General features: G+C 40.2%; 1 protein-coding gene across 1 annotated transcript in view; it reads right to left on the bottom strand.

Moving 5' to 3' along the window:
- Positions 1 to 12,386, bottom strand: part of LOC105395460 (homeobox protein SIX2) — a 33,146-nt gene that overhangs the window by 3,193 nt on the left and 17,567 nt on the right. Inside the window, exons 3-6 of the mRNA XM_038114463.2 lie at positions 7,141 to 7,351; positions 6,447 to 6,574; positions 5,030 to 5,134; positions 4,549 to 4,607 (exon numbers count right to left, since the gene is read on the bottom strand). Coding sequence (XP_037970391.1) covers positions 4,549 to 4,607; positions 5,030 to 5,134; positions 6,447 to 6,574; positions 7,141 to 7,351 — 503 coding nt within the window. The remainder of the gene's footprint in view (positions 1 to 4,548; positions 4,608 to 5,029; positions 5,135 to 6,446; positions 6,575 to 7,140; positions 7,352 to 12,386) is intronic.

The following is a 12,386-nucleotide window of genomic DNA, read 5'->3' as shown; positions in this document are numbered from 1 at the left end:
CGATTATGTTTGTGCAGGTTTGTAGGTCTCTTTTTGTGTGAGACTAACTCATCTCATACCCCATAGAAGCAAACGACGTATTTGAAACGCGCAGACGATAACTTTACTGTATCGGGAACCCGAATTTTCGGCACCGTAGAAGCTGATGGGTTTGCTTCTATGATATACCTAAAAGCACCAACAAACAAAGCACCTATACAACTATACATAGGTACCCACGCCGTATTAATAGGTACGCCATAGTGCACTTTAATACCCGTTAAACGTTGTTTAATATTTTTGATCGTGTGGCATTTTTTTATGAATATGTTAGCTGACTGAAAGACCCATGTTTGCTCTAAATTACAGATTCAGACGATGAAACTATCCAGTTGCACTGACCCACTTTATTAACAAATTACATTGTCTGCGTCTAGCCCAACTGTCTAATAGTGCATGTGGGGAACCATGAACTAATTTTACATTTAATTATTAACAAATTTTTGCTAATAACTACTAATATTTTAAAATAATTGTTTATAAAAAAACATAAACATTAATTTTACACCATTTCGTAATTTGCCCAAAATGCATTTTGCCCAAATTTCCCAAACGCTATCTTTTTTGCTGATTCTATTTTTACCTAATTAACTCTACTAGCTTTGCCCTAAGTGTCGCTTGTGGGGACATAATAAAAAATTAAGTTGTCCAATGCCCAGAGTACTCCTACTTTGTTTTAATGTGCATTGAAACTGCTGAACCAATTTTTATAAAACCTAGGTAGGGTAACTGTGGCTACACTGGATCGCATAAGTATACAGTGAATCATCGATTCCGAAGTCGGACACATTCGTCATAATGTCGATATTTTTGTAGGAAAACGCGGGACAATCGACTGTTGATGAACCGTTTAGAAACTGTCAATTTAGTAAGTAACTAGGTATCTGAGATAAAAAAACAGACCTTAGGTTGGCACTATCGATCGGCATCAATCGTCTAACAAAATATCGATAGGTTACGCACCTGTTAAACGTATGACGCCTCTTTTTCCGTCGAGGGTTATAAAATATAACCAGTATAAGAGCATAAAACTACGCCATTTGGCTGGCTTCAACCAAATGTAACCCGATACTTTACTGTTAATAAGGACGAACGACACGTGAATCTCAATGTTACAGCTTTAGAATTAAAGTCGATTTTGTATTGGACGTTGTGAATAATTAAAGTTGCTTTTAATAATTTCGAAATGTCTAGATATTATTGAGCTGTAGTTTAGTTTTAGCTCGTTACCCTGTTTTCTGTTTTGACTATCGGTTTATTAACCCGTGACTGTAAGCGGGGAATGTTTTAAGTTTCCGAATGACGTACTTAGTGGTTATTGACTCTGACTACTGAGCCGAAGGTCCCGGGTTTGATTCCCGGCTGGAGAAGATATTTGTTTAAACACAGATATTTGTTCTCGGGTCTTGGATGTGCCCGTAAAATGGCAATAGATAGGCCCGCCCCCTATTACATTGGGACTAACAAAACACTGGCGAAAAGTGGGTGCAGCAATGCACCTCTGCCTACCTCACAAGGGAGTACATTAGTACAAGGTGTGAGTGTTTGTTTTTTTATGTTGGTTTCATACCCCCTTACGTTACTTATGTAGGTACCTACCTATTTAGCATTGCTGCACGACTTATCGGCAGTGTTTAATGCAAATTTAGTAAGTAAAATAGTAGTTTAGTACCTACGTTTTAAAGTAGCCTCCACGAGAGACGTATTGCTCAATCAACTGCATTATACAGAGTGTTTCAGCCGAAAGAGGTCTCAGGGGGTCAACCTGAACTTTCGCTCTACGACTTTTGAAAATTCGTCCGGCGCATCCTGTGCAGTCAGGCCCGGGTCTCCTATTACGCGCCGTAGGTCGCGTCCAGCGTCACGCCGTAGGCCGCGTCACGATGCTCACTACGTCTACGCGCCAACGTCGGCGTGTGAGGGAGACCGCATCAGTACATTTCTATAGTGAGCATCGTGACGCGGCCTACGGCGTGACGCTGGACGCGATCTACGGCATAAATAGGAGACCCGGGCCTCAGCGACTGACGCTAATCTGACTGGCTGGTCAGTGGTCAATCCTTGTACCTACCTCGATAACAAACTCTAGACACAACTACACAACCTAGTTTTTGTCAGTGACACGCTAAGAAGAAGAATACTTCAGTGAGTGTGTAGACAGGTACACTAATATATGTACACTCACGGCGGGCAATGAAAAGGTTCCACTGAGAAAAACACCAAAATACTTCTAAGCGGAAAAGGCTAGCTTAATGCCGTCTTCTGCAACATTGAAGTAGACATTGTGCAACATTCAACAGAGCATCAGGATATGACCAACTAAAAACGGTAATATTTTGAGTCAATTTTAAATTAAATCTTTGAAAAAAAATGGGTTCGATTGGTGTAGACATTTTGTGAGTGGAACTTTTTCATTGCCCGGGAGTGTACTAATCAGATTTATTTAGTTCCTATGTACCTAATCAGATTTATTAACTTATTTTATTCTAACTATTCTATTCTCTGCGGGGGTGTTAGTGCCTGCCCCTGCCTCTCTTGAATCGAATGGAACCATTGTGCATATCCCCAGGCCTAAACTGCCTTCCTAAGCATGGACCATTTCCCACCACGCTGGTCCACAGCGGGTTGGTGGGTTCACACATCTGGATGTGTAGGTTTCCTCACAAAGTTTTCCTTCACCAAAAATATTTTAATTTTTTTCTCCCATCACAGGCATTCACAGGCTTCCAGAAATTAGCAAACACGTCACATTCATTACGGAGCCACTACTCAACATGTCGGCGCGCCCACCCCGGGCAAACAAAGCTGAAATCATAGACAAACGATGGGTATAAAAAAACTTTTGGGGTTCCGTGAACTTTTGGCAATTAAAAAAAACTTGAAATGAGTTTAAAGTAACTCCTATATAATAGCCTACAGTCATAATAATATTATGATAATACCTGCATTGACAGTTCTGGAAATCAAATGAAATGTGCCTAGATTTTCTGTCAAATGTTTTATTTATTAATGTTTTTAGTTGGGTTGGGTGTAATTAATAACGCACATCAACTGCTTCATCAGGGATTGCAGTAGAGTGACTGACTCTCGATTCTTATTTCTCCAAAACTGTCTCCAGTCTTAGAAAAAATGGTCATACTTCTTATCAAAATTGTGAAAAACAAAGCTAAACTAGAGTTTACCACCGTTATTAAAGGATTGGCCGGTCAGATTAGCTTCAGTCGACTAGCCCTGCCCAGTAGTCTGGACTGTCAAGTAGTAATTCGTCACTAATTAATTTCCAGAATAAATATGACGGAACCACTCCAGTAAGAAACAAAAAAAAGATGCCGCATTTTGCCCTTTTTTTCCTTCAGTCTCGGCCGGGCACCGAACTCGGGACTTCTGCTCCAGTGACTCAGAACAGATGCGCTTTGTCCGAGCGGAAACGAGACAGGTATATTGGAATTAAGATTTTAGGGCGGCTTTTTGTTTTTATCTTTCATGGCTGGTGCTGAAAAGTGTACGATACTTTTGCTTGGATTTGGTTGTTAAATTCGTTTGTTGTAAATGGTATTTATTCCTACAAGTGTCACATTTACAGTCATCAAAAGAGACTCATCATAATCACAACCCATCACGTCACCACTACTGGGGCACGGGTGTCCTTCCAATGAAGAAAGGGTTTTAGTCCTAGTCCACCACGCTGGCCTAGTGCGGGTTGGTGGACTAGTCTATTTATAATCCCTCCCACCAGGGTTTTAATCCTAATAGTAACAGGTGAAAGATACAGAGTTTAATAATACTTATTCATACCAACCTAATTTCAATCCGTGACTTTTAAACTAATTGCTTGCGCTGGGGGATACAATTACTGAAGTAGGTAAGTACATAATTATCTCTTTTGTAGACTGTACTTATGACTCTACCGTTCTTCACGACGGTTTTTTTCGAAAATTTAATTCCCAATATCATCGCCACGTTGCATGAATATCGATTCAGCAATTCCAAAGTTAAGTGCTCCAGTTTATTGGAGGGAATTTATCAAAAATTATGCAATGCTTCTGTCCGAAGTGTACTTTAGAGTCGGTCCAAATACCCAGTAAAAAAATTGCTCAACAGCTGATTACAATATCCGACTCAGCATATCAAATGACACACATGTTATTTAAAACGTCAGCACATAGCATTGTTCTGTTGACGACACACTTGCTTTAGCTTTTTTAAATAGAGTAGCTCGGTATTAAGGTAAATTTAATACCTCTCTGTAAGTACCTACCTATTCTTCATACTTAGTTAAGAATTACGAGAAAATGTCGAATAAATAAATAAAAATGGAAATGGGTGAAGATCACCACAAGGAAGTGTCCTAAGTCCTCTTCTTTTCGTAATTATCTCAAAGTACTCACCGTGAGATGAATTTGTATACACATAGCATATAACAATGATATAGTATAGGTCATCAAACATATAAGATATATAGGTATTCCATGCTTATAGGTACTATAATAGAATATATTGAGTACTAACCTGTCTTTATGTTCAGCTTGCCTGTCCCTTTGTCTTCTATTTTTGAACCAATTTGAAACCTGAAATAGTAAATAATGGAATTTAATTTCTGATATAACGCAACGCACATTGAACTTTCCCCATCGGTTATATACTTCTTATTACGTAAGGAAGTTGTCAATTTCCCGGCTGATGATGAACAGAAGCATATCAAATCTAGTGATAATTTCTACAACCTTGGGAGCAAAACGACTCAATATTTTTTACTTCACTTGACAGAATGATAATAGTATTTGTCTACCCCGTGACCTGACTTATCCCCTTTCATTATACCCTTTTTTAACAACCATCAGTCCTAACACAAAGACACAAGACACACACGCCAAGACGTGACAAAAGTTTTGCGTCACTTTCGTTTCTCTTCGTCATTTTCGTCGTCAAACTTTTTATCACGTCTTGTCATACGCGTCTTGCGCCCCATGCTAGGCCTGCTGGTACATACCTGCACAGTGGTAAGTCCAGTGGTCTCGGCCAGCTCCCGCTTCTCGCGCGGCGAGGGGTACGGGTTGTGCATGTACCAGTCGCGAAGCACCGAGCGGGACTTCTCCTGTTGGACAAGAGGCTTTGGATAATGTTGTCTACAGCTAACGTACCATGACCATGACCGACACATTAGCAATTAACAATCCATAAGCAGTGTTGCCCGCCTTTCAAACATCTGTCAGATCCATACAAGTTTGATAAGCGAGCGACGCTGCGGTGATAAACCCCACATGTGTACAAAAGATGGGCGATTCTTTCTATACCTTGTAGTCCGCTATGAATCAAGAAGAGTCAGAAATTACAAAGAATAAATATTGCAACGTTAGCGTTGTCGGATGGATTAACCAGTCAGAGTAGCTGTCACTATCTTATACCACTGTATAGCTACCGTAACACCATCGACACAATTTAGCATTTAACAATCCATAAGCGTCGCTTACTATCTTGTATCATAAGCAGTGTCGCTCACAATCTGTCGTATCTTGTATGAATCCGACATATTTTTGACACACTAGCGTCGCTGCTAAAGCATCATTAACAGCCGCTGTGTCGGTGGTGATACGGCCGCACAGGGCTCGGCAGCTCCCGCTTCTCGCGCGGCGAGGGGTACGGGTTGTGCATGTACCAGTCGCGCAGCACAGAGCGGGACTTCTCCTGGGAAGTGGCAATTGTTTTGATTATTTAAGTACTTTCACAGAAGTCGTGAGACTCGTGAGAAACTATGGCTTACACGAAGGCACCTAAATAGGTATGTAAACACGAACGCTACCAATTTTGCAACAACAAAAAAAAACGAACACTAATACCATAATTTAGCAACAAAAAAAATGTAGCGTTGATATTCCAGCCCGACTTTAGCCAGCTGATAGTAAAAGGCGTACGGCAGGGTGTTGCGGCGTTCCATATTTATAAGATGCTGGGCGTTTAGTCATAAATGGATGATTGTTTTCCGATGATGATGACGATGCACATGATAGAGGTATATTATAGTTACATTTATAAATGTTTCTATATCGTCAATTTTCAGACAATCGCATCAACGTCTAGTCTAATCGAATGCGGTAGCCAACAAAACTGTCCTGCGATCACAAACAATTTATAATAGGTACGGTCAGCTGCATAGGTCGTTATACACTTCTGTACCTTGTCAAACTGATGAACCTTCAATATTTCAATGAATTGATAGTTGGTTTCAGAATGACAAGGTACAAAAGTGTATAGCTACTTATGCAGCTGACTGTACGTTCCGAAAGGATATGACAGCGACGCTTTTATCAAGATCTCATACAAACCCTGGTGAACCGCCTATAGAATAGTTCAACATTCTTTATAGCTGGACCCGCCTCCATGTAGCTGGTGGAGGAACAGGAACTAACCTTGAAGCAGTAGCTGGTCTCCTCGCCGTCCCAGATGGTCCGGGGCAGCGGGAACTTGCGTCGCACGCGGTACTTGCCCACCGCGCCCAGTGGCCGCCCGCGCAGACGCTCCGCTTCCATATAGTGGGCTGGTGGAGGAAGGTTAGGTTAGAAGAGGTTTATGAACAACTGTTTTCCGCAAGCTTCGATTCGCCTTAAAAAGTTTTAGGAATTCCGGGATAAAAAGCCTATATGGTAATACAGGATGTCAGCTAACTCCATACTTACTAAATTTCATTAAAATCGGTTCAGCCGTTTTGACGTTCAGAAGTAACAAACATACTCATAAACTTTCGTCTTTATAATAATTAGTAGGATAAATTAAATTTAACATAGTATCTTAATATCAGGACTTAATCAGTGCTCCCCAGGGAGCTTATTTAAGCCCGTATCCTTTCTTAATATATCTCATATACCCTACTGTTATTACTTATGCTATAAGTAGACCCAAAAAAACTTCTCACCTTTAAGCCACAACGTCTGCAACTTCGCATGGTTATGTGGACTGAAGGTATGCGACTCTAACAGCTTATAGAGCTCCTTGAAGTTGCCTCTGTGGAAGGCGACAGTGGCTTTGGCCTTCAGGGCTTTTCCTAATATATCTCGAATGCCCTACTGTTATTACTAATGCTATAGACCCAAAAAAACCTCTCACCTTTAAGCCACAATGTCTGGAGCTTAGCATGGTTATGTGGACTGAAGGTATGAGACTCTAACAGCTGATAGAGCTCTTTAAAGTTGCCTCTGTGGAAGGCGACGGTGGCTTTGGCCTTCAGCACCGACTCGTGTGCGTGGAGACGCTCGCAGGCGGGTAGGGACCAGAGGAAGCGGCCTAGGCGCTCGATGTTACCAGCTTGTTGGAGTACCTGGAGACAGTGAAGGTATAAGTACTTTGTTGATGCGATAGTGGTAGAATTAAGTATTTTTGAACGCTTCCTTAGCTATATGTTTATAGTCGGCGGTGGGACAGCCAACTCCACCTAATGGTAGGTAAGTATTTGATACTATATTGAACAGACATTTAGATTTAGATTGGTACATACAAATAGGAGTGCAAAAGGTACGCTTAACGCTTAAATTTTATACAGGGCAACATACAGTTATCTCACACATTTTTTTGACCACCATACTCTGCTGGTAATTATGCAGCAAATGTCTTAAGATTCGGTTTCTCATATGAGTAAATCTACCCTAAACATTCACTTAAGTCCTGTTAATGATAATTATTCAGCTAAGTAATCTTATTCTGATGTTCTGATTGTTGTAACCGGCAGTAAAAATAATAAATAGTGTTTATAAAGCAGAATTTCATGTACCTACTTATCAAGTTTAAAGTCCATGTTTTGTCTCTAGTATAGTCGAAATTTAGCTGAGCTAAGGTATTATTGGGCAGAAACGCCTACTACCTACATATTTTATCCTATGCTCGTGTAGAAACACGTTGTTTGCATGTTGAAAAGATGCTCGCGGAGTTTCTTGTCATGCCTTCTCCTCGGTGACAGCCTTTGTGAAATGGTGGTAGAGTAATATTATGACTATCGACAAATAATTGTAAAATTGTATGTTGAATAAACTGATAAGTATACTCAATTATATTCTATAATTTCAATGCCTATTGTAAGAGTAAAATTATTGTTTACTGATGAGGTCTTGGGTTCCAATCGAACGGTGCAGTTGATAGAAGGGTGGGTACAGCGTTAGTGACTGCGGGTTTGATACCCGACCTGGCATATATATATATTTGAAAGAAAGAGAGAAAGAGAAATCATTTAAATACTTACTTGCTAAAGGGTAAGTAATACGAAGTATAAAAACGAATGGTATAACATTCACAAGGTATACGCCCATATGATATAAATTCATTAAGTATAACGATCACTGTGCATAACAAACGAAAGGCATAATTACTAAATACATAATTTCGTAAAGAATAACGTTCAAAAAGTATAATTTCAATTGATATAACTATTAAAATGCATAACGTTCATAATATATAACGTTTATAACATATATTCTACAACGGATATAATTATCATAATGTATAATGCACAAAAAGTAAAGATTGTCGTATCGTATTTTCATTATTATTGACGTTATGTGGGGGGAACGCTCCGCTCCGCTTCGCTGCGCTCCGCTTTGGTTTCGACGAACATGTGCACCTAACACGCTCCTCCTCGCTTTGCTCGTTGTCGCACCTATCTTTAGGTTTTGGTACTAGGGTTTTTGATATTATTATTATTATTGGCGCTATGTGAGGAGACGCTCCGCTCCGCTTCGCTGCGCTCCGCTTTGGTTTCGACGAACATGTGCACCTAACACGCTCCTCCTCGCTTTGATCGTCGTCGCACCTATCTTTAGGTTTTGGTACTAGGCGTTTTGACATTATTATTATTATTGGCGCTATGTGGAGAGACGCTCCGCTCCGCTTCGCTGCGCTCCGCTTTGGTTTCGACGAACATGTGCACCTAACACGCTCCTCCTCGCTTTGCTCGTCGTCGCACCTATCTTTAGGTTTTGGTACTAGGGGTTTTGACATTATTATTGGCGCTATGTGGGGAGACGCTCCGCTTTGGTTTCGACGAACATGTGCACCTAACACGCTCCTCCTCGCTTTGCTCGTCGTCGCACCTATCTTTAGGTTTTGGTACTAGGGGTTTCGACATTATTATTGGCGCTATGTGGGGAGACGCTCCGCTCCGCTTCGCTGCGCTCCGCTTTGGTTTCGACGAACATGTGCACCTAACACGCTCCTCCTCGCTTTGCTCGTCGTCGCACCTATCTTTAGGTTTTGGTACTAGGGGTTTTGACATTATTATTGGCGCTATGTGGGGAGACGCTCCGCTCCGCTTCGCTGCGCTCCGCTTTGGTTTCGACGAACATGTGCACCTAACACGCTCCTCCTCGCTTTGCTCGTCGTCGCACTTATCTTTAGGTTTTGGTGCTAGGGGGTTTGACGGTGTTGGGTAATTAAACACAGATTATGTAATATGTTAGTATGTTTTATGAACTTTATACTAAATGATAATATATATTTTAAACGATATACGTAATGTATGTTATACGAATTGATATTAGTCCTCGTAAGTATTATATATTTACCCCCTTATTCATAGAGAAGTTACAAAACGTTTTAACTAATAAACTGTTTTGTCCCTCTCCAACAAAGAACAATTTGTTCTTTGACAGAGAGGGACAAAACAGTTTATTAGTTAAAACGTATTGTAACTTTTCTATGAATAAGGGGGTTAGATTTTATATAAAATGTACGTTATACCAATTGAATCTTATACCTTATGAAAATATAGATTTTGTTGTTATACGTAACGTTCATTATATGTTGTGAACGTTATTAAGGGCCCGTACAGGGTGACGTGCCGCGCCAATTTTGGGTTTTCAATGCTCTTCACACAGCACACGCAGTGACACGCACACATGTAAGTTTGCACAGTGGGTCGATAAACTTTTACTCGCCAACTTTATTGACAATTATTTTCAAGTAGTGATTCGAGGGTAAGTTTAATTTTTAATTACACTGGTAAGCACCAGGAAAGAGTAGAAATTAATAGGGGTGCCACTTTTCTCCATACTCGGAACCCGATTAGATTTCTAAACAAATGTGGTATTTACTTGTAGAAAGGTAACTACAGGTATTAAAGTGTAGATAATAAGTTATACTAAGGGTATACTAAGCCGAAAGGGGATGACTCAAGGGGTCATTCTGAACAACTTTAGTTCTACGAGTTTTGCAAAAACGCGAAAATAAAAATTCGTTTTCCATGGTAAAAAGTCACGTGTCAACAAAGTTTCTATGATAAAGGTTTTTTTTGGTTAATTTTTAAAACTCGTAGAACAAAAGTTCAGAATCAGTCTCACTTGTTTTAACCCGACTGCCGAAGGAGGAGAGTAATGTTTTTTGATTGTATGTATGTTATGTTTGTAAGTATATTTTTTGGTGGCAGAATAATATTTTTTCATATTTTTAGAGTTTCGTACCTCAAAAGGAAAAAAGCAACCGTTATAAGATCTCTTTGTTGTCCGTCTGTCTGACTGACTGTCTGTCACTGCCCTTTTTCTCAGAAACGGGTAAAGATATCAAGCTGATATTTCGCATAGATATGAGGAGTACCCAAAAAAAATTGGGGTACTCCCTCTCCCATACAAGTAAATTGGGGCTTGGGGCCGGTTATTTTGATGGTGTAGGTAGGGTATCGTTGAATAGGTCTTTTAATATAATAGGTATAAAAAAAAGGTTAAAATATAATTATTTGGCTTTTACCCTTAAATTTGGGGACCACACCATAGACAAATCCTAATTTAAAAAATGATTTCAATAGATGGCGTGATTTTATGTTGGGTAACTCAGAATAAGAAGTGATGATATCTCTGAATAATAATGGTTAATGGTGCTATTCCGCTGAGCATCGAAACCGGTGGGACGCTAATGAAAAGTGGTCATGGAAATGCACCAGGGTAGACCCTGCTCCTAGAACAAGGCATGAGTTTGTGATTTGTGTGCGTGAAAAGCGAGGATGGAAACTTTGAATATTTTCTTGATTTTTTTATTATTGATGCAATAACATATAATTAGTATTATTCTGAGTTACCCACCGAAGTCACCCCGTGGCAGGTTGACTAGATAGGTACTTTTGCGAATCACGCCATATATCGTTGTTTTTATTTGTGGCTACTGTCTATAGAAGAAATTCCGTCATTGACAATTTTACGTTACGAATTAATTTAGTAAACCCAGTAAACCTAACTAATCCAGAGGAAACCTAAAATATCTTTCTCTCTCTCTTTGAAAAACATACTTAATGGCCTAAACTCGATTCTATTCTATTCTCTGTGGGGGTGTAAGTACCTGCACTCATATCCCCAAGGTCTAAACTGCCTTCCTAAGCTTGAACCATTTCCCACCACGCTGGTCCACTGCGGGTTGGTGGGTTCACATATCTAGATGTGCTAAATCTAGATATGCAGGTTTCCTCACGATGTTTTCTTTCACCGTTAGAGCGATGGTATACATTGTACTTAAGTTAAAAGAACTCATTGGTACATGTCAGCGCCGTGATTCGAACCCGCATCTCTTGCGTGAGAAGCGGGCGCTTACCCGACTGAGCTACCACCGCGCCCAAACTCGATGCTTTTAGCTATTAAATCTTTGATATAAAATTCAGTCACCTCCGTGTTACTGCCCTCATCAGATCCTCACGAGACCATGCCTCAACCAGCACCATGAGACTGTGTTTTTGAATCCTAACCTAATCTTCCTACGTATTGTCATCACTTAGATCCATTCACTATATTCCTGCTCCTCATCCCAGGGCCGTGAGGACCGGAGGCACGTCAGCTTTTTAAAGACATCAGCAGCAGACTAATAGAAGTCTCAAGGGACCCTAGGGCTGGCACTTACCTATCACAAAGGCTAAGCATCGCTATATAGCGGGGTAACGCGGCCAGCGTCTTGGGTACCCTACCCGACAGTGGCAGCGATCTGGCCAGCATCTTCTTTTTAGTTTAATTTTAATTTGATATTAGTTAGTTTTAGTTAGGCATTAATAATTATAATTTAATGAAGAAGTACCATGGACTTAACTAATAAAAAAAATTATCATTTAATTTATTGAATATAGTATAAGAATTATGCTTCCTCAATTTCAAATCAAATTATGTTGGTGTCATAAAAGTTGAAAAAGTGCAATGACAACCAATGTGCAGTGATTTTGTGTCTGTACACAATTAGATCGCGAGCTGTCAGTGCCGCCTAAACCGACGTGACCCTTCTTTGGAGGCCACCGGCCGACTGAGTCATAGAGAAAAAATAAACAATTGTGTAAAGAGTGCCATCTGGAGGAGTTTTTTGTCATACTCTATACGTCATACTAAGCCTACCACGCCATC

Source organism: Plutella xylostella, chromosome 31 (assembly GCF_932276165.1).
Source record: "Plutella xylostella chromosome 31, ilPluXylo3.1, whole genome shotgun sequence".
NCBI classification, from domain to species: domain Eukaryota; kingdom Metazoa; phylum Arthropoda; class Insecta; order Lepidoptera; family Plutellidae; genus Plutella; species Plutella xylostella.
The sequence above is the reverse complement of the archived record's forward strand: the minus strand, read 5'-3'. Positions and strand labels throughout refer to the sequence as shown.